At 46.4% G+C, this 22,266-nt stretch overlaps 1 protein-coding gene across 4 annotated transcripts in view; it reads right to left on the reverse strand.

The window, feature by feature from the left end:
- MEMO1 (mediator of cell motility 1) overlaps positions 1 to 22,266 on the reverse strand; it is a 715,696-nt gene that overhangs the window by 11,917 nt on the left and 681,513 nt on the right. For 2 of the 4 annotated variants that reach the window (XM_068231917.1, XM_068231916.1), the window contains exon 8: positions 6,680 to 6,784. In XM_068231917.1, coding sequence (XP_068088018.1) covers positions 6,680 to 6,784 — 105 coding nt within the window. Of the gene's footprint in view, positions 1 to 6,679; positions 6,785 to 22,266 lie in introns of those variants that run through there. The other 2 variants (XM_068231919.1, XM_068231918.1) reach the window with 2 other exon arrangements.

Genomic DNA, 22,266 nt, shown 5'->3' on the forward strand with positions numbered 1-22,266 from the left:
GTTAAGTATAGCTTGGACCAGGCTTTGCACTTCGATTGCACATGATTAAGAAGGGGAAAAACCTCCGCCTGCAAGTACATTTTAGGGTCCACGTGTATCCACACTCCTAAGTACTTAAAGGACGTAACAACCTGCAAGATATTTGAGGACCGAGGTGACCCATCTGGAGGGGAATCAATATATAGCAGAACAGACTTAGATTTATTCAATTTGAGGCCTGAGTAATAACCAGATTCCTCTATCGTGCTTAATGCTGTCACCAGGGAGACATCAGGATCCTCCAGGTACAAAACAGTGTCATCGGCGTAGAGGCCAATTTTCTCTTCAGTGTGCATAGTACGGAGGCCACGAATTAAGGGGTGTGCCCTAATGCGACATGCCAAGGGCTCAACTGCTAAGGCATATAGAAGCGGAGAGAGCGGGCACCCCTGCCTAGTTCCACGACCCAAAGTAAACGGACTGGATATCCACCCATTAGTGCCCACCCGAGCTCTAGGCATATTGTATAAAATTTGGACCCACCTACAGAAATTGTCCCCGAATCCAAACCTGGCAAGAACTGCCTGAAGATAGGGCCACTCCACTGTATCAAAGGCCTTTGCCATGTCGAGGGAGGCCACTATTCTATTACCTCTATTTAAATGGGATGCCTGTAGATTAGTCATTAAACGACGTATATTCATTGCTGTATTTTTCCCGGGCATAAATCCAGTTTGATCCGGATGTACTAATGATAAGATTACTGAATTAAGACGAATGGCGAGTATTTTGGCAAGAATTTTGATGTCAGCTGTTAATAGGGAGATTGGGCGATACGATTCACAGTGCAGGGGGTCCTTGCCAGGTTTAGGTATTACTATAATCAAGGCCTCTTTCATGGAATCGGGGAGAGATCCAGAATCAAAAGCAGCTTCAAATACTTGTAATAGCAAGGGAATTATGTTGTCGGAATATTTTTTATATACTTCTATTGGGAGACCATCCAACCCTGGGGCCTTTTTGTTAGGGAAGCTAGCAATAGCCATAGATATCTCATCTTGTGTTATGGGTGCCTCCATAGATTCCATTTGCTCAGGTGACAGTCTCGGGAGGGTGGTCTCTGAAAGAAAAATCTCAGAGTTCGTCTGTGTGGCATGTGTTTGACTAGAGTAAAGGGATGAATAAAATTCCCGGAAAGTGTCATTAATGGCAGCGCATCCTGTAACTATCTCACCAATAGAGTTGCTAATGTGTGTGATAACTGGAGGGGAGGCGTATACTTTAGAAATTTTGGCTAGAAGGGTACCCGCTCTCTCCCCCTGTTCATAAAAAGCCTGTTTATTAAAGAAGAGCCTGCTTTTGGTTAGTTCCTCCAAGGTAGAGGTGTGCTGCCTCTCTAATCCTTGCCAAGTGGCCTTAATTGTAGGGGAGGGGCATTCTACATATTGCCTCTTGGCTTGCTCCAATTTGAGCATGAGATCCTTTTCTTTTCCTTTAATATCTCCCTTACATTTAGCTATAGCTCCCATCAATTCCCCACGCAGATAAGCCTTAAAAGTCTCCCAGACCAGTGGTATATTATCCTCATCCCTGTGATTCATAAGAAAATTATCTATGTGCGTAGGTATCTGGTCAGGCTTCATCATTAAGTCCAGCCAAAAGGGATTCAGCTTCCAAAACTGGAAAGGAGGTTTTAGACCCCAATCCAGGGTCAGAAGAATAGGAGTATGGTCAGAGACCAGACGTGGTAGCACACCTACAGCATGTACATATTTCAGGGACTCGGGAGTGACAAAAAAGTGGTCAAGGCGTGAAAAGGTACTAAAGGTTGAGGAATAACACGTATATAATTGACCCGCCGGGTGAAAGTGACGCCAAACATCGGTGAGGTGGATCTCTGTCATTAAATTAGCAAATGATGTATTTTTATCAACTCCCGGGGGGACACGGTCAAGGCTAGGGTTCAGCACCGAGTTAAAATCACCCATCCATATTGCCTGGGAGCAAGGAAACTGAGTTACATATTTCAAACCTTCCTTAAGAATAATGGCACAGTATGGCGGGGGAATGTAGAAATTAAGGAGTAGCGTTTCTATACCATTAATTCTACAGTGAAGGAAAATATATCTACCAAATTGGTCTATTTTAACATTCAGGGCCTGGAAACATAGGGTTTTCCTAATTAAAAGGGAAACTCCACGTGAATATTGTGAAAAGGTGGAGTGGAAGGACCAGCCAACCCATCCTCGTCTGAGAGCCAATATCTTGCCTCCACAAATATGCGTTTCCTGAAGTGCCACCACATCTGGTCTATGCCTATTCAAGTAGTTTAGGATCATATGCCTTTTCATAGAGTCATTCATGCCTCTCACATTCCAGCTAACTATATTTAATTTACGTGTAGCCATTTATGGATAATGCATTTTGATATAGGAAAAGTATTATAGTTAAACCCATAGAGCACTGAAAACAGAAAATAAGCTGTTGATGATGTAAGTTTTGTAACTTAATGCCTGTGTATACACATTCAATAGGTAAAAGATAGTCGGGTACTTGTGTAAAACCCTTGAACAAAATTAAAACCCAGTAACCCATACCCACCCTAGTCTACCTAAAACACAGTAGACCCTTATACCCAAAACTAGTTAAACCAACAGCAGCAGATCGTAATCACGACTGAGGCTGCTGGGGGATAACCCAACAGAAGTCCCAACAGGACCTAATACAGCATATCCAGGAATAAACACTTCAGAGATTAGATAGTTAGAATACTTATGACACAGAGCAGGGATTGGCCGGGAAAAGGGAGATGACTATATAGTCAGCTCCGATTTCAGGGCCCGTCCCGCCCTAACATTGGTAAGGGAATACACCTGCAATCCACCGTTTGCACAGGATTGCATAGGTACACATATGACACTATAGGAAAAGGACCAGATAGGGGAGGAAAGGCAGAGAGGGATGCGGGAAGGAGAAGGAGGGAGTAGGGAAGGAGATGGAGAGAAGCGTGGGAGAGGGAGTAGTGGAAAGGGGTACGGAGAATGGTACGTAGGGGAAAGGAAACCGAAAAAATTACCCTAGATTGCAAGAACATCGACAGTATAGGAACCCCTCCCCCTTCCCCCCGCTCTTAAGGCACATTAAATTCCCCCCCCAACACTGGCGGATATACATAGCAGGCAGCATACTAATATGTTAACAATAGGAGCATATTGCCCAAGCACCAGATAGTAATATTTTCAAGGGCATTGAAATGCAGAGCGAAGGAGAAAGTTATTAGCACCTTTGCAAAAGAACACATATAATGCAAATATGTTAAAGAACAATTAAAGGTTGAGCAAGTTCTGGCCATATGAAGGGTTGAACAGGCTAGCATAACTGGATAGGGATTATTACCCATGGAGTTCGGTCCCGGAAGCAAAGTTCCATCAAAAATAAAGTAGAGTCAGCTAGGGCATAATGCATAGGGGTGCTATGCAGGGCAGACACATGACAAAAAATAAAAAAATGGAACGCAAAAAAGTGAGTGCAATAATGTGTCGCAGTTGGCCAGTAACACCTGCGAGGCAGTAAACATGAGGCAGCCTATGGCTGAACTTGAAAGTGTCACACAAAGTACAGTTACTCATTACTCCTGTCGCTGCTGAGAACGTGTCGGAGATTGCTGAGCAGCGGGAAGGGTATCCAACCAGTCAGATACGCTTTGCGGCGTGTTGAAAAAAAGGGTGCGGTCGTCAGCCACGACTCTTAGTTTGGAGGGGTACAACATAGCGTATTCAAAACCTTGATCTCGTAGCTTTTTCTTCACGTTAATAAAGGATGCTCTTTGCTTTTGAAGATCGATGGAGTAGTCTGGATAGAATGAAATGCGGGTATTCTCGTAGGCAATGTCCCCTTTAGCGCGGGCTGCTCTAAGCACTGCGTCACGGTCTCTGTAGTTTAAAAGTTTCATAATGAAGGTTCTGGGAGGAAGGCCTGGAGGAGGAACTTTAGGGGATACACGGTGCGCTCGTTCGATTACGAACACAGTAGAGAAGGCCTCCCTGCCAAATAGCTGGATTAGTAACTTTTCAGCAAAGGCCTCAGGCGCAGTCCCTTCAGCTTTCTCTGGTAGGCCCACAAACCTGATATTAGATCGACGGTTTCGATTCTCCAGATCTTCGTGTTTGTCATGCAGCGACTTGACTTCTCGCTGGGTGTGTGAGAGGTCTTTCTGCATAGGCCGGAGTTGATCTTCAACACTGCTGACTCTGTTTTCTGTGTCAGTTACTCGAGAGCGCAGCGTGTGCATGTCAGCTCTTAGAAGGGAAACATCTGCTCTCACCTCTTCCAGCTTTGTGGTTATGTTCGTAAGTGCCTCTTGACAGGAGGAGATGCCTTCCATGATTTGTTGAAGCGAGGGTGAAGGTGCTTCCTCTTCAATAGCATCGTCGCCATCTTGGGTCTCGTGCCGGAACTTTGCCAGCTTAGCTGCTGCTTCTGAGCCACGCCGAGTCATCCTTCCCAGAGATAGAACAGAGCGGGGGAGTCACTGAAGTGTCTAGAAAGATTTGCGGTGCAAAGCTAGCAGATTGTAAGGCATAGGATAGCAGTTATCGGGTATACAGGCGGGAGCAGGTCCTCAGTGCGTCTTCACTCCATGGACTTCCGGTCACGCCCCCCAACTCCACACATTTAAAAATCTTTTGGCACTCACAGCACAACACTGAGGCGCTAAATCCAGTACCACAGATCTCCTGGTAAGTGTGGCTGCTTCCTCTCACCCATTTAATACTACTGTTCCTCGTGCATTGTGTACCTAATATATACTGTATCCAGGCCCTGTATAACATTTATTTCTTCTGCTTGCTAATTCTCCCTGCACCTATGTTACTTATTCACAGCTCATATTGGTTTTGCAAATATAGACACTCCACCCAAGTCCCTCTATATCAGTCCCCTTTCCCACTTGTTTAATCCTTTACCACACAACACCTCCGCACCAATGTAACCCAAACCTACCCGTGCTCATGTTCCCCCCCCCTTGTTTATTCCCGCCCCCCATTCCTTTTCCCCTCCCTACCCCTACCCACCCTATAGACACATATCCTCCAATTAGCAATTTACCCGCAACAACTCATTACGCATGTATTTCCATTTTTGAATATCACTGACTGCTCTAGTTAGTAACCGTTACTCTGTAGTAATAGTATAGCTCTCTTCATTGTAGCCATGATTGTTTATTGTCTGTCTTTGTTCACAGTTGTCCCCAATTTTGCCTGATGAAGCGGGCTTGACCTGCGAAACGCGTTGCAATTTCTGTCTGGGGTACCGTATAATAAATTTGTTGATTTATATGAAAACAGGATCTCTTGTCTGCTTTTGGGAGGCGAGCCCACCACTCCCTCCAAGCAATTTTTAAAGGTTTTATGAATTTTTATCCTGCTGGCGCCTCTGTTCTACTTCTAATATAACGTACTGCATGCAGTACTTTACACGCAGCTAAGCCGCGTTAGACTGTTTGCACATGCTCAGTAGGTTTTTTTTTTTCTTCATTTTATGGGTGGGGAGAGGCCGCTACGTAGCCAGGCACATGGCTACTTATTATTCACTGCACTTGCAGTGTTTACATCCTGGAGCGGCCACGGATTGGCTGGCGGGACCACGTGATGCGGAGAGCTCCGCTCACGTGGTTTCCGCAGTGCCTCCGACAGAGCAGGCGCAACAAGAGCTCCTTATAACGCGGCTCTTGGTAGCGTCCTGCTCCAACACCACCAGGCGTTGCGTTAGGGGCACGTTATGTGCCCTATAACGTCCCCTAAACGCAACGTCCTGGTGTGTAAGTAGCCTTAATATACTCAGACCAGTTTCTGTTGAAATTTGATTTTTATGGTGACAATACCGCTTTAAAGAGGAACTCCAGTGAAAATAATGTAATAAAGTGCTTCACTTTTACAATAATTATGTATAAATGATTTAGTCAGTGTTTGCCCATTGTAAAAATCTTTCCTCTTCATGATTTACATATAAAGTTTGCAAATACAGTTACATCTCTCACCTAGTGGGATACAGTAAAACAACATCATCTGTATTACACTTAAAGGACAACTGAAGTGAGAAGAGTATGACGGCTGCCATATTTATTTCCTTTTAAACAATAATACCAGTTGCCTGGCAGCTCTGCTGGTCTATTTGGCTGCAGTGGTGTCTGAATCACATTAGAAACAAACATACTTCTAAGCTAGCAATGTCAGAAACACTTGATCTGCAAATCAGACAAGCTGACATTTCTCACATTTTTACTGCTAGCAGGTGATGTCAGTGGAAGGAGATGCTGCTTGCTTTTTTGGCAGTTGGAAACAGCTGTAAACAGCTGTTATTTCCCACAATGCAACAAGGCTCCCACAGTGTGATATCAGAACCACGGTCCTGATATCACACTGTGGGAGGGGTTTCACCACAATATCAGCCATACAGAGCCCCCTGATGATCTGTTTATGAAAAGGAAAAGATTTCTCATGGGAAAGGGGGTATCAGTTACTGATTGGGAGGAAGTTCAATTCTTGGTTACGGTTTCTCTTTAATATGTATGTCATGAGGGTAAACATTTGATTCAATTGTAGACCATGTAAAAACAGAAACAGACAAATAAAAAATAAATTGTGTATATGTACTGGAAAACATGGTTAACAAAGCCAATAATACAGAACAGGATACTTACATTTAATAATACCCCAATGGGGTGCCTTCCACATATAGTATTGTGATACTTCTTCAAATAATTACTAAATGGCACAGGATCTAGTTGTTCTATAATATTCATGCCCTGAAAGAAAAGTTTGCAAAAACAGTTACATCTCTCACCTAGTGGGATACAGTAAAACAACATCATCTGTATTACACTTAAAGGACAACTGAAGTGAGAAGAATATGACGGCTGCCATATTTATTTCCTTTTAAACAATAATACCAGTTGCCTGGCAGCTCTGCTGGTCTATTTGGCTGCAGTGGTGTCTGAATCACATTAGAAACAAGCATGCTTCTAAGCTTGTCAGATCTAACAATAATGTCAGAAACACTTGATCTGCAAATGCTTGTTCAATGTATATGGCGAAAAGTATTAGAGGCAGAGGATCAGCAGGATAATCAAGCAACTGGTATTGCTTAACCACTTGCCGACCGCCTACTTCATATAGGCGGCGGCAAAGTGGCAGCCCCAGGACCACGTAACGCAGAATGGCGTCAGGTCCTGGGGCACTGTTTTGCCGGGGATCGCGCGCTACGATGCGCGCGCAGCCGCCGGCAATAGGCTCCGCCCACCCGCGATGTCAACCCGCCGGCCAATCGGAAGCGCCGGCGGGTTGTTAACCCGACGATCGCCGGATAGGAAGCGTATAATACGCTTTGTAATGTTTACAAAGTGTATTATACAGGCTGCCTCCTGCCCTGGTGGTCCCGGTGTCCGAGGGACCACCAGGGCAGGCTGCAGCCACCCTAGTCTGCACCCAAACACACTGATCTGCCCCCCCTGCCCCCTGATCGCCCACAACACCCCTCAGACACCCCCTGGCAACCCCCCAGACCACTGTTTGCACACAATCACCCCCCTAATCACCCATCAATCACTCCCTGTCACTATCTGTCAACGCTATTTTTTTTTTAGTCCCTAAACTGCCCCCTGGGTACTCCTGATCACCCCCCCCCTCAGACCCCCCACCCAGACCCCCCCCCCTGTGTACTGTATGCATCTATCCCCCCTGATCACCTGTCAATCACCCCCTGTCACTGCCACCCATCAATCAGCCCCTAACCTGCCCCTTGCGGGCAATCTGATCACCCACCCACACTAATAGATCGCCCGCAGATCCGACATCAGATCACCTCCCAAGTGCAGTGTTTACATCTGTTCTCTCCTGTAAACACCCACTAATTACCCATCAATCACCCCCTATCACCACCTGTCACTGTTACCCATCAGATTAGACCCTAATCTGCCCCTTGCGGGCACCCAATCACCCGCCCACACGCTCAGATTGCCCTCAGACCCCCCCTTATCAATTCGTCAGTGCATTATTTACATCCGTTCTTCCCTGTAATAACCCACTGATCACCTGTCAATCACCCCGTCACTGCCACCCATCAATCACCCCCTGTCACTGCCACCCATCAATCAGCCCCTAACCTGCCCCTTGCGGGCAATCTGATCACCCACCCACACCAATAGATCGCCCGCAGATCCGACGTCAGATCACCTCCCAAGTGCAGTGTTTACATCTGTTCTCTAACCTAAACACCCACTAATTACCCATCAATCACCCCCTGTCACTGCTACCCATCAGATTAGACCCCTATCTGCCCCTTGCGGGCACCCAATCACCCGCCCACACGCTCAGGTTGCCCTCCGAACCCCCCTTATCAATTCGCCAGTGCATTATTTACATCTGTTCTTCCCTGTAATAACCCACTGATCACCTGTCAATCACCTGTCAATCACCTATCACCCACCCATCAATCACCCCCTGTCACTGCCACCCATCAATCACCCCCTGTCACTGCCACCCATCAATCAGCCCCTAACCTGCCCCTTGCGGACAATCTGATCACCCACCCAAACCAATAGATCGCCCGCAGATCCGACATCAGATCACCTCCTAAGTGCAGTGTTTACACAGTTACATAGTTATTTTGGTTGAAAAAAGACATACGTCCATCGAGTTCAACCAGTACAAAGTACAACTCCAGCCCGTCCCCCACATACCACTGTTGATCCAGAGGAAGGCGAAAAAAAACCCACAAGGCCTGGTCCAATTAGCCCCAAAAGGGAAAAATTCCTTCCTGACTCCAGATGGCAATCAGATAAAATCCCTGGATCAACATCATTAGGCATAACCTAGTAATTGTAGCCATGGATGTCTTTCAACACAAGGAAAGCATCTAAGCCCCCTTTAAATGCAGGTATAGAGTTTGCCATAACGACTTCCTGTGGCAATGCATTCCACATCTTAATCACTCTTACTGTAAAGAACCCTTTCCTAAATAAATGGCTAAAACGTTTTTCCTCCATGCGCAGCTCATGTCCTCTAGTCCTTTGAGAAGGCCTAGGGACAAAAAGCTCATCCGCCAAGCTATTATATTGCCCTCTGATGTATTTATACATGTTAATTAGATCTCCTCTAAGGCGTCTTTTCTCTAGACTAAATAAACCCAGTTTATCTAACCTTTCTTGGTTAGCGAGACCTTCCATCCCACGTATCAATTTTGTAGCTCGTCTCTGCACCTGCTCTAAAACTGCAATATCTTTTTTGTAATGTGGTGCCCAGAACTGAATTCCATATTCCAGATGTGGCCTTACTAGAGAGTTAAACAGGGGCAATATTATGCTAGCATCTCGAATTTTTATTTCCCTTTTAATGCATCCCAAAATTTTGTTCGCTTTAGCTGCAGCGGCTTGGCATTGAGTACGATTATTTAACTTGTTGTCGATGAGTACTCCTAAGTCCTTCTCCAAGTTTGATGTTCCCAACTGTATCCCATTTATTTTGTATGGTGCTAGACCATTGGTACGACCAAAATGCATGACTTTACATTTGTCAACATTGAATTTCATCTGCCATGTATGTGCCCATATAGACATCCTATCCAGATCCTGTTGCAATATGACACTATCTTCCTGAGAGTTGATGATTCTGCACAATTTTGTATCATCTGCAAAAATAGCAACATTGCTCACTACTGCATCTACTAGGTCATTAATAAATAAATTGAAGAGCACTGGACCCAGTACAGACCCCTGTGGGACCCCACTGCTAACAGTCTCCCATTTTGAGTACGATCCATTGACCACAACTCCTTGTTTTCTGTCCATTAGCCAGTACCCTATCCATGCACACAAACTCTTCCCAAGTCCTTGCATCCTCAACTTTTGCACCAGATTTCTGTGGGGAACAGTGTCGAAGGCCTTTGCAAAGTCCAAGTATATCACATCTACAGCATTCCCAATATCCATATTAGCATTCACTACCTCATAAAAGCTGAGCATGTTAGTCAAACAGGACCTGTCTTTAGTAAACCCATGTTGATGCTGAGAAATAAGATTATTTTCTACTATGAAGTCATGTATAGTATCTCTTAGTAACCCCTCAAATAGTTTGCATACAACTGATGTTAAGCTTACAGGTCTATAATTTCCTGGATCAGATTTTTTGCCCTTCTTAAATAATGGGAAAACGTGGGCTGTACGCCAATCCACTGGGACTCTGCTAGTTGCAAGAGAGTCACAAAAGATAAGATAAAGGGGCTTAGCTATAACTGAACTTAATTCTCTTAGGACCCGAGGATGCATGCCATCCGGGCCAGGTGCCTTGTCTATTTTTAATTTATTTAGTCTTGCCTTTACTTCTTCCTGCGTTAAGTATTTAATATTACAGTTAGAAGATTGAGACTCTTCTGCCTCTAATTTGCAACAGTGCTGTTTCCTTTGTGAAGACAGAAGCAAAGAAAGCATTTAATAACTCTGCCTTACCTTGGTCATCCACCATTGAGTTCTCACCCTCATCCTTTAGGATTCCTATACAGTCAACCTTTACATCTGTTCTCTCCTGTAAACACTCACTAATTACCCATCAATTACCCCCTATCACCACCTGTCACTGTTACCCATCAGAATAGACCCTAATCTTCGCCAGTGCATTATTTACATCTGTTCTTCCCTGTAATAACCCACTGATCACCTGTCAATCACCTATCAATCACCCATCAATCACCCCCTGTCACTGCCACCCATCAATCACCCCCTGTCACAGCCACCCATCAATCAGCCCCTAACCTGCCCCTTGCGGGCAAATCTGATCACCCACCCACACTATCAAATTGCCCCAGACCTACCCTCAGATCACCTCCAAAGTGCATTGTTTACATCTGTTCTGCCATCTAATCACCCACTGATCACCCATCAATCAGCCCCTGTCACTGCTACGCATCAGATTAGACCCCTATCTGCCCCTAGGGCACCCAATCACCCGCCCACACCCTCAGAACGCCCTCAGACCCCAGCCCTGATCACCTCACCAGTGCATTGCTTGCATCTATTCCCCCCACTAATCACACCTTGAGACACCCATCAATCACCTCCTGTCACCACCTGTCACCCCCTAACACACCTACCCATCAAATCAGGCCCTAATTTGCCCCGTGTGGGCTCCTGATCACTCAGCCAAACCCTCAGATCCCCCTCAGACCCCCTTTCGATCACCTCCCCAGTGCATTGATTGCATCTATTTTCCCCTCTAATCACCCCCTGAGACACCCATCAATCACCTCCTGTCACCCCCCTAGCACTCCTGTCCATCAGATCAGGCCCAATACAACCTGTCATGTAAGAGGCCACCCTGCTTATGACCGGTTCCACAAAATTCGCCCCCTCATAGACCACCTGCCATCAAAATTTGCAGATGCTTATACCCCTGAACAGTCATTTTGAGACATTTGGTTTCCAGACTACTCACGGTTTTGGGCCTGTAAAATGCAAGGGCAGTATAGGAACTCCACAAGTGACCCCTTTTTAGAAAAAAGACACCCCAAGGTATTCTGTTAGGTGTATGAAGAGTTCATAGAAGATTTTATTTTTTGTCAAAATTGATTTTTATTGTTTTTTCACAAAGTTTCATTTTTCACTAACTTGTGACTAGTGTTGGGCGAACACCTGGATGTTCGGGTTCGCAACCGTTCGCCGAACATGGCCGCGATGTTCGGGTGTTCGCGCCGTAAAGCTTTCTTACATGCTACATACCCCAAATTTGCAGGGTGTGTGCACCTTGGGAGTGGGTACAAGAGGAAAAAAATATTTGAAAAAGAGCTTATAGTTTTTGAGAAAATTTATTGTAAAGTTTCAAAGGAAAAAATGTCTTTTAAATGCGGAAAATGTCATTTTTCTTTGCACAGGTAACATGCTTTTTGTCGCCATGCAGTCATAAATGTAATACAGATAAGAGGTTCCAGGAAAAGGGACCGGTAACGCTAACCCAGCAGCAGCACACGTGATGGAACAGGAGGAGGGCGGCGCAGGAGGAGAAGGCCACGCTTTGAGACACAACAACCCAGGCCTTGCATGAGGACAAGAAGCGTGCGGATAGCAATTTGCATTTTGCCGCCATGCAGTCATAAATGTAATACAGATGAGAGGTTCCGTAAAAAGGGACCGGCAACGCTAACCCAGCAGCAGCACACGTGATGGAACAGGAGGATGCGCAGGAGGAGAAGGCCACGCTTTGAGACACAACCACCCAGGCCTTGCATGAGGACAAGAAGCGTGCGGATAGCAATGCATTTTGCCGCCATGCAGTCAGAAATTTAATACAGATAAGAGGTTCAATAAACAGGGACCGGAAACGCTAACCCATCACAGATGTTCACTGTTCATGTTACTTGGTTGGGGTCCGGGAGTGTTGCGTAGTCGTTTCCAATCCAGGATTGATTCATTTTAATGTGAGTCAGACGGTCTGCATTTTCTGTGGAGAGGCGGATACGCCGATCTGTGACGATGCCTCCGGCAGCACTGAAACAGCGTTCCGACATAACGCTGGCTGCCGGGCAAGCCAGCACCTCTATTGCGTACATTGACAGTTCTTGCCAGGTGTGTAGCTTAGAGACCCAATAGTTGAAGGGTGCAGATGGATTGTTCAACACGGCTACGCCATCTGTCATGTAGTCTTTAACCATCTTCTGCAGGCGAGCGGTGTTGTAGGTGGAACTGGGTGATTGCTGTTCTGTGGGCTGCTGCATGGGTGTCAGAAAATTTTGCCACTCCAAGGACACTGCCGATACCATTCCCTTGTGGGCACTAGCTGCAGCTTGCGTTCTTTGTTCCCCTCCTCGTCCTGGGTTTGCGGAAGTCAGTCTGTCGGCGTGGAACTGGCTAGAGGAGGAGGATGTCAATCTCATCTCTAATGTCTCCACAAGGGCCTGCTGGTATTCTTCCATTTTGACCTGTCTGACAGTTTCTCCAATGAGTTTGGGAACATTGTCTTTGTACCATGGATCCAGAAGGGTATAAACCCAGTAATCCACGTCGTCCAGAATTCGAACAACGCGCGGGTCGCGTTAGATGCAGTCTAGCATGAATTGAGCCATGTCTGCCACAGTCCTAACAGAATCCTCATCATGTTCTTCTGAGCTTGACGCACCCTCATCATCATCACCAGCATCACGTCGTCGCCCACCTTCTTCCTCGTCTTCTTCTGCTGTCCATTCCCGCTGAATCATGGAAGTCCAACGTGCACCGCTCTGTCCCTCGGCAGTGGGGGCGTCCAAGTCCTGCTCCAACTCCAGCTGTTCCTCGTCCTCTTCTTCAGCATAGCTGCCGGGAGGACCAGCGTTTCTTGAGGCAGATTGCCTGATGTTGGTATCATCATCACGCTGATCGTTGTCCTCTTGAGATTCCCCCACTTGCATCCTGACTGCGGCTTCCTTGATCTGCAGCATTGATTTTTTCAGCAAACACAGCAGTGGTATCGTAATGCTTACTGAAGAGTTGTCATCGCTCACAAGCAACGTGGATTGCTCAAAATTTGAGGACTTGGCAGAGGTCCAACATGGTGGCCCAATCAGATCCACAGAAGCTTGGTAGCTGCCCGGATGCGCCTCGGTACTGCACCGTCATGTACTGGACCACTGCACTCTTCTACTCGCAAAAGCGTGCTAGCATGTGCAGCGTCGAATTCCAGCGCGTGGGTACGTCACACACCAAGCGATGGTTCGGTAGATTGAACCGCTCCTGCATCTTGGTGAGTCCCTCCGAAGCGGTACTGGACTTTCGGAAATATTTGGCCACTCGTCGCACCTTCAGCAGAAGATCTGCCACGCCTGGGTATGTCCTCAGGAACCGTTGAACAACTGGGTTCATAACGTGTGCCAGGCAAGGGATGTGTCTCAGCTTAGCCAACTTTAAAGCGCGAATGAGATTGCTCCCATTGTCACACACAACCATGCCTGGTTTCAGGTCCAGCGGTGCCAGCCACAAATCGGTCTGTTCCTTGATTCCCTTCCAAATTTCTTCACCTGTGTGCTGCTTATCTCCAAGGCAGATCAGCTTCAGTAAGGCTTGCTGACGCATGGCAACAGCTGTGCTGCACTGCTTCCACGACCCTATTGCTGGGTTACCGATGCCGGATGAGGTACCGCTTTGAGAGGCGTTGGAGGAGAAGGAGTCAGAGTCGAGGTAGGTGCTGCTGTTATCTCTGAGGGACGCCGGTCCAGCAGTTTGCGGCGTGGGCAACACCCGCGCTGTAGCCGGTGAGGAGTCGCTGCCAGGCTCCACAAGGTTCACTCAGTGCGCCGTCAGGGAGATGTATCGACCCTGGCCAAAGGCACTCGTCCAGGTGTCTGTGGTGAGGTGAACCTTGCAGGCAATGGCATTTTTCAAGCTTCTGGTTATTTTGCTAACCACGTGCTCATGTAACGCTGGCACTGCAGACCGCGCAAAATAGTATCGGCTGGGAACCACGTAACGTGGGATGGCCAGCGCCATCATGCGCTTGAAGCTGTTTGTCTCCACCACGCGATATGGCAGCATTTCGGTGGCCACAAACTTGGCTATGCTGGCTGTTAGTGCCACGGCCCGGGGGTCATTTGCTGATAATTTTCTCTTGCGCTCTAACATCTCCAGGACAGACAACTGAACCGTAGGATCGCACACCGAAGGACAGTTGGTTGTTGTTGTCGTGGTCGTTGAGGACTGGGAAACGTCAAGAGGACTGTTGCGGAAACTGACGTCGTCGTCTACTACGGATGTTTGTGTACCACGTAATGGCTGGGCTGCTGCTGAGGAGGGTCTGGTGACAACGGAGGCAGTGTTGCTGGGGGCTGGAAGCGAGCCGCTACCCTGGCCTTGCGTGTTTGACCACAGAGTGCTATGTTTGGCTACCATGTGGCGGCGCATGCTGGTGGTGGAGAGGTTGTTGATATTTTTCCCCCTGCTCAGTCGGGTCCTGCACACCTTGCAAATCACCATGGTAACATCCTCCCTGCAGTCGTCGAAGAAAGCCCATACTTTTGAGCTCCTGCTTTGCTGGCTAGTTTCTTTCGTGCCTCTTTGGCGTCTCACTTCTACGGCTATGCCTGTTGTGTCCGAAATACCCCGCCCCCGCCTACTTTGTGGCACACGGCGAACTCTTGCAGCAGTGGGTTCTGCAGCAGACTCATCTGTACTGCTGCTATCCTGACATCGAGGTTGTACTATATAATCCGGGTCTGTGTCCACATCGTCCAAAACCTCCTCTTCCATCTCCTCATCTGTGACTGTGTGTGTGTGCAGTGGACTAGAGCTCCACAGAACACCCTCTGCGCACCTCACTCCCATGTCTTCAAGATGTTCTTGGTGGACCTCCTGCAATTCCAATTCCTGCGCACATTGCTCAGGGATTTGGGTGTCTTCGTCCTCGCCTTGTATTTCAGTGCGTGGTGCATTTACCTCGCACAATGGTTGTGAATCCGGGCACAACATTTCTGGCTGTTCCATTGTTTGTGGGGGTAGGAGTGGGAATAGCTCCTCCAGCAGCTACACCATTGTGTCCGGAAATAATTGTTCGGACTGGTTATTCGGCCATTGTGTGCATGGTGTAGCTGCTGGTTGTGTCACCGTTGTGCCCACTGGCTCCTTGTAACTGGCAGGGGACCTCGTGCGTGACAACAAGGATGTGCTGGTGCTGCTGCTGCTTAACCCGCTGCTGGACGCTTGGTCCATCAATTCATTGGTCATCCAATTCATTATCCGTTCCTACTCTTGTGGATCAGTGAGGGTTGTTTGTCTGGCACACGTGTGGTATTGAGTGGGTTTTCTTAGGTGCTCCACTGCGGCCTCTACGTGAACCATCAGGGGAAACACCTCTTCCCTTGCCCCTCCCTCTTTCACTGGATTTCTTCATTATGGTTATACTGATCCCAGCAGTACATGCACACTGACTGGCAGTACAGTGGCAATAGACAATGCTATATAGTATGTTATAAACTGGTGATGGACGGAAGTACTACTGATCCCAGCAGTACAGTGGCAATAGAAGACAATGCTATATACTATGTTATACACTAGTGATGGACGGAAGTACTACTGATCCCAGCAGTACAAGCTGACTGGCAGTACAGTGGCAATAGAAGACAGTGCTATATACTATGTTATACACTGGTGATGGACGGAAGTACTACTGATCTCAGCAGTACAAGCTGACTGGCAGTACAGTGGCAATAGAAGACAATGCTATATACTATGTTATACACTGGTGATGGACGGAAGTACTACTGATCCCAGCAGTACAAGCTGACGGGCAGTACAGTGGCAATAGAAGACAGTGCTATATACTATGTTATACACTGGTGATGGACGGAAGTACTACTGATCTCAGCAGTACAAGCTGACTGGCAGTACAGTGGCAATAGAAGACAATGCTATATACTATGTTATACACTGGTGATGGACGGAAGTACTACTGATCCCAGCAGTAAACGCATGCTGAGCTGACTGGCACTACAGTGCAGTGGCAAATATAGTATAGGAGGCTGGGGGGCCCTGGCTAGCCTAGCTGGTGAGAGTGAGTCTAACCTGCCTGCCTACCCAAAGCTAAACCCAAACGCAAGTGGCGGAGAAATGACGCGGTTCGGGTATTTATTTACCCGAACCACGTGACCCGCTCGGCCAATCGCGGCGCGAGCCGCGTGTTCGTGCCCGAACCACGTGACCCGCTCGGCCAATCACAGCGCGAACCAAACGTTCAGGGAATGTTCGGTCATGCGCTGTCAGGCTGAACATACGTTCGACCGCATGGCCGAACACATGGCCGAACACCACGAGGTGTCCGGCGAAGCCCGAATAGAACTCGAACAGCCCGAAATACGGGCGAACCCAAACAGTGGCGAACACTGTTCGCCCAACACTACTTGTGACAAAAAATAAAATCTTCTATGAACTCACCATACACCTAACGGAATACCTTGGGGTGTCTTCTTTCTAAAATGGGGTCACTTGTGGCATTCCTATACTGCCCTGGCATTTTAGGGTCCCTAAACCGTGAGGAGTAGTCTAGAAAACAAATGCCTCAAAATGACCCGTGAATAGGACGTTGGGCCCCTTAGCGCACCTAGGCTGAAAAAAAGTGTCACATGTCGTATCGCCGTACTCAGGAGAAGTAGTATAATGCAGTGGTTCTCAACACGTGGTTCGCGTACCCCAGGGGGTACGCGAGACTACAGTCAGGGGTACGCAGTGCAATCAGCTGTGCTGGCTTCAGTGGCGTAGGGATAGCAGGCATAGTGAGCTCGGAGCCACAAGGAAGCCTGTCAGTCCTGGCTGCCTGTGTACTTTTTTTTGTGTAACTTTTTTTTCTGAAGTGCAGCCACTAGACTGCAATTTCCATAAGTAAAAAAAGGATTGTTATAGAGAGGCAGGCAGACAGGTGAAAGGGACTATTTCACCTTCCGCCTCTCTGGGATCTGTGTACCCAGCCGATAATTAGTTTATATTTCCGGCTGGGAACAGAATACCACTGCACAGAACGTCGCTTTGCCCACTGCCCACCCAGAGGGGAATACAGCCAGAGAGGGAGAGAGTCTCGTTACTGGGAGAAGCCCCTCCCCCCAGTGCACAGCATTGGGTAGAGCTGCACTAGCCCGTGTTGTTTGAATTAGCCAGGAGAGATATGTCTCTGCTCCAGAAGGTAGTATACCTCCTCCACGGACTGCAGTTGTCTGCAGGTATCCTGATATCTCTCCCACATTTCTCTCAGTCCCTTCTGTCAGCCTGTCCTGCAGACACTGTCTTTCCCCCTCCCCTCTGTGCACACACTGTCCCGTCTCCCTCTTCCAGCACTGGGCTGAGCCTGCACCAGCTTTCAGCTCTTCTCCTGTAGTTCACCCATCTCCACTCTTTTGCACACTTTTTATCCTTCGTCCCTTTCTGTATTTATAGCTTGCATTAGCAGGTTGTGCAGTTTATTGTAATCCTTGTTTATGGTGATAGCATTTGCACTCTATTTATGACTATTGTATGCAGTTATTGTCACTCAATTGCAGTATTCCTATTAATTTAACATATCTTTCTGTTTGATCACTGGATTATCTGCCTTGCATTTATTTATTAGATTCTCCTATATATTGCATACTTCCCCTCTTCTCTCATCTGCTTAACTCTCATCTCCTCTGCCTAAACTCCATGCAATTTCCTGTCAAATTTCGTTTTGATCTCTCTCTTAATGAGCACGCACTATGCTGCAGTAGTGCAGCGTAGCGTGCGCTAGTAACATACGCGTGCTCCTCTCCTTGTAACTTTCGCCCGCTACGCTCGTCCTGGGGGTACTTGGCTGGAACTGAATTGCAATAGGGGGTACTTGGAACAAAAAAGTTGAGAAACCCTGGTATAATGTGTTTTGGGGTGTATTTTTACACATACCCATGCTGGGTGGGAGAAATATCTCTGTAAATGGATAATTGTGTGTAAAAAAAATCTAATATATGTCATTTACAGAGATATTTCTGCCACCCAGCGTGGGTATATGTAAAAATACACCACAAAACACATTATACTACTTCTTCTGAGCACGGCAGTACCACATGTGTGGCACTTTTTTGCAGCCTAACCGCGTTTAAGGGCCCAAAGTCCAATGAGTACCTTTAGGATTTCACAGGTCATTTTGCGACATTTGGGTTCAAGACTACTCCTCACGGTTTAGGGCCCCTAAAATGCCAGGGCAGTATAGGAACCCCACAAGTGACCCCATTTTAGAAAGAAGACACCCCAAGGTATTCTGTTAGGTGTATGACGAGTTCATAGAAGATTTTATTTTTTGTCACAAGTTAGCGGAAATTGATTTGTATTGGGTTTTTTTTCACAAAGTGTCAATTTCCACTAACTTGTGACAAAAAAAAAAATATTCTATGAACTCACCATACTCCTAACAGAATACCTTGGGGTGTCTTCTTTCTAAAATGGGGTCACTTGTGGGGTTCCTATACTGCCCTGGCATTTTAGGGGCCCTAAACCGTGAGGAGTAGTCTAGAATCCAAATGCCTCAAAATGACCTATGAATAGGACGTTAGGCCCCTTAGCGCACCTAGGTTGCAAAAAAGTGCCACACATGTGGTATTGCCGTACTCAGGAGAAGTAGTATAATGTGTTTTGGGGTGTATTTTTACACATACCCATGCTGGGTGGGAGAAATATCTCTGTAAATGACAATTTTTTGATTTTTTTTACACACAATTGTCCATTTACAGAGATATTTCTCCCACTCAGCATGGGTATGTGTAAAAATACACCCCAAAACACATTATACTACTTCTCCTGAGTACGGCGATACCACATGTGTGACACTTTTTTGCACCCTAACTGCGCTAAGGGGCTCAAAGTCCAATGAGTACCTTTAGGATTTCACAGGTCATTTTGCGACATTTGGTTTCAAGACTACTCCTCACGGTTTAGGGCCACTAAAATGCCAGGGCAGTATAGGAACGCTACAAATGACCCCATTTTAGAAAGAAGACACCCCAAGGTATTCCGTTAGGAGTATGGTGAGTTCATAGAAGATTTTATTTTTTGTCACAAGTTAGCGGAAAATGACACTTTGTGAAAAAAAAAAAAACAATTAAAATCAATTTCCACTTACTTGTGACAAAAAATAAAATCTTCTATGAACTCACCATACTCCTAACGGAATACCTTGGGGTGTCTTCTTTCTAAAATGGGGTCATTTGTGGAGTTCCTATACTGCCCTGGCATTTTAGTGGCCCTAAACCGTGAGGAGTAGTCTTGAAACCAAATGTCACAAAATGACCTGTGAAATCCTAAAGGTACTCATTGGACTTTGGGCCCCTTAGCGCAGTTAGGGTGCAAAAAAGTTCCACACATGTGGTATCGCCGTACTCAGGAGAAGTAGTATAATGTGTTTTGGGGTGTATTTTTACACATACCCATGCTGAGTGGGAGAAATATCTCTGTAAATGGACAATTGTGTGTAAAAAAATCAAAAAAATTGTCATTTACAGAGATATTTCTCCCACCCAGCATGGGTATGTGTAAAAATACACCCCAAACACATTATACTACTTCTCCTGAGTACGGCAATACCACACGTGTGGCACTTTTTTGCAGCCTAACTGCGCTAAGGGGCCCTAAGTCCAATTAGCACCTTTAGGCTTTACAGGGGTGCTTACAATTTAGCACCCCCAAAAAATGCCAGGACAGTAAACACACCCCACAAATGACCTCATTTTGGAAAGTAGACACTTCAAGGTATTCAGAGAGGAGCATAGTGAGTCCGTGGCAGATTTCATTTTTTATATATTCAAAAATTACCCTAAATGGGGATCCCGAGAGAAAAGTCGAATCATACCATTGAAAGTCAAAAATATAAAATTTAAACCTACAACATGTTTCAAGTATGCACTATGCCAACAAATTTTACATGTATAATAATGAAGAATGAGGATTGGCTCCTGGGTGCATACAAAAAACTCCTATTTATTTATCAAAAAAGTATAACATATATACACAAATGTTTTAGAAAGACATTAAATAGACCTCACAACAACTGATAAAATTATACTCATTAGCACAATAAATGACCTAAAGGAGGCTGCAGTCCTCCAAAAAACGCAAAGTCACTGAAACATGGATTCAATATAGATGATCAGCAGCAGCAAAGCAGCAGCCAAAAAAGCAGCAAAAAAACAGCAAAAGGGCAAAAAAAGCAAAAAAAAAAAAAAAAAGCAGCAAAAGAAAGAGTTATGATAATTGCAGATTGATTGCACAAGCCCACGAGCTAGGTGATTGTTAATGGCAGCAAAGCATGACACTGGGATCCGCATGTGTTAACAACAGCTGGTATGTTAGGCAAACCAAGGTTAGGGTGGTACATCTAAGCATGGCAACCAGGATCAAAAGACCAACTCCAATTTTCCAACTGTTCCAAAGAGACAGTGCAGTTATCCAGCCAAACCATCTCTGTAATCCTCCATACGTCCCACAATCTCACTCGCAGATTGGAGGAGGAAAGCAAACAGTTCATATCATATCACTCAGTTCCTCAGGACTCTTGCAAAGGAATAGAATCAAAAGGTAGCAGTACTGAGTGCCATGTTTGCCAAAGCATAATATCCATATAAATCATGCATGCTTGCTCTGCACCAGTTCATAACACTTTAGAGTATTTGTGGTGAGTAATCCATCATCCATATTTACCAGTCCTCTGCGGTGTAGGTCATGAATGTGATAGAGTGAGCATAAGAGCGCCAAAGGTCACGACATGTTTCGCTGACTGCTCCGTCAGCCTCCTCAGGTGATAGCGCAAAAGTGAAGTTTCTCCATATGCCGGGTCACATCCGTCTTATGCCGCCGAGGCGGCCCGCCTCCCCATCTCCCCCATGCATGCGGCCAATCGAGGGGCCCGCCGGTGATGCGCGACGTCATATCCGGGTCTCCCCTACACCAATCAGGTGGGGAGTGGATAATAGACGTCATGTGTAGACGGGTAGCAACTAGACAACTCCGCCTCCCTTGGCAGCCACCGCAGACAGCCCACAAGCCTGTAACTTTCGCAAACCGCCCTAGGGCGGAACTCCGAAACGGACAAGCTAACCGCCCACTAACAGCGAGCAAACCGTCGCTGTCGGCACGATTGACGCCTGCAGAGAAAAGAAAAAGAGAGGGAGTGAAAAAGGGGGGGGGGGGGGGCCCGGCGACCTAGAGGGGAGATCCGGCCGGGAAAGATGTAATACAAAATGATGCAAGAAACCATATATCAACAAAATATATACTACATAACATGATATAGACCCCCTATGCCCAAATGGATATGCGCAGCACCACAGACACAAATTGTATCGGTGATCAGCGCACACAATAGGGCATCAAAAAGCAAAAGGGGGTATCCATCCAAAAACTATCAACATCATAATGGTGCCGCATAAAACCGCCCCCCGGCACATGCACACACACACACATATATATATATATATATATATGTGCGCACATGCCCACATATATATATATATATATATATATATATAAGGGACCAATAGGAATGAATGTTTTCATCGTTCTGTCGATTCACAGGAGGGAGTTCGTTTGATCACTCGCTTTAATGATCAGGAACTGGCCATTCAGAAAATTTTGCATAAACACTGGCAGGTGCTTAATAGCGACCCATCAGTTAGAGGTTTGATTTCAGATAAACCTAAAATCACTTATCGACGCGCAAGAACTTTAAGAGATTTAATGACAAGTAGCCATTTTGAACGTAAATCTAGGTCCAAGCATTGTACTGTAGT

This window comes from Hyperolius riggenbachi, chromosome 4 (genome assembly GCF_040937935.1).
Source record: "Hyperolius riggenbachi isolate aHypRig1 chromosome 4, aHypRig1.pri, whole genome shotgun sequence".
NCBI lineage: Eukaryota > Metazoa > Chordata > Amphibia > Anura > Hyperoliidae > Hyperolius > Hyperolius riggenbachi.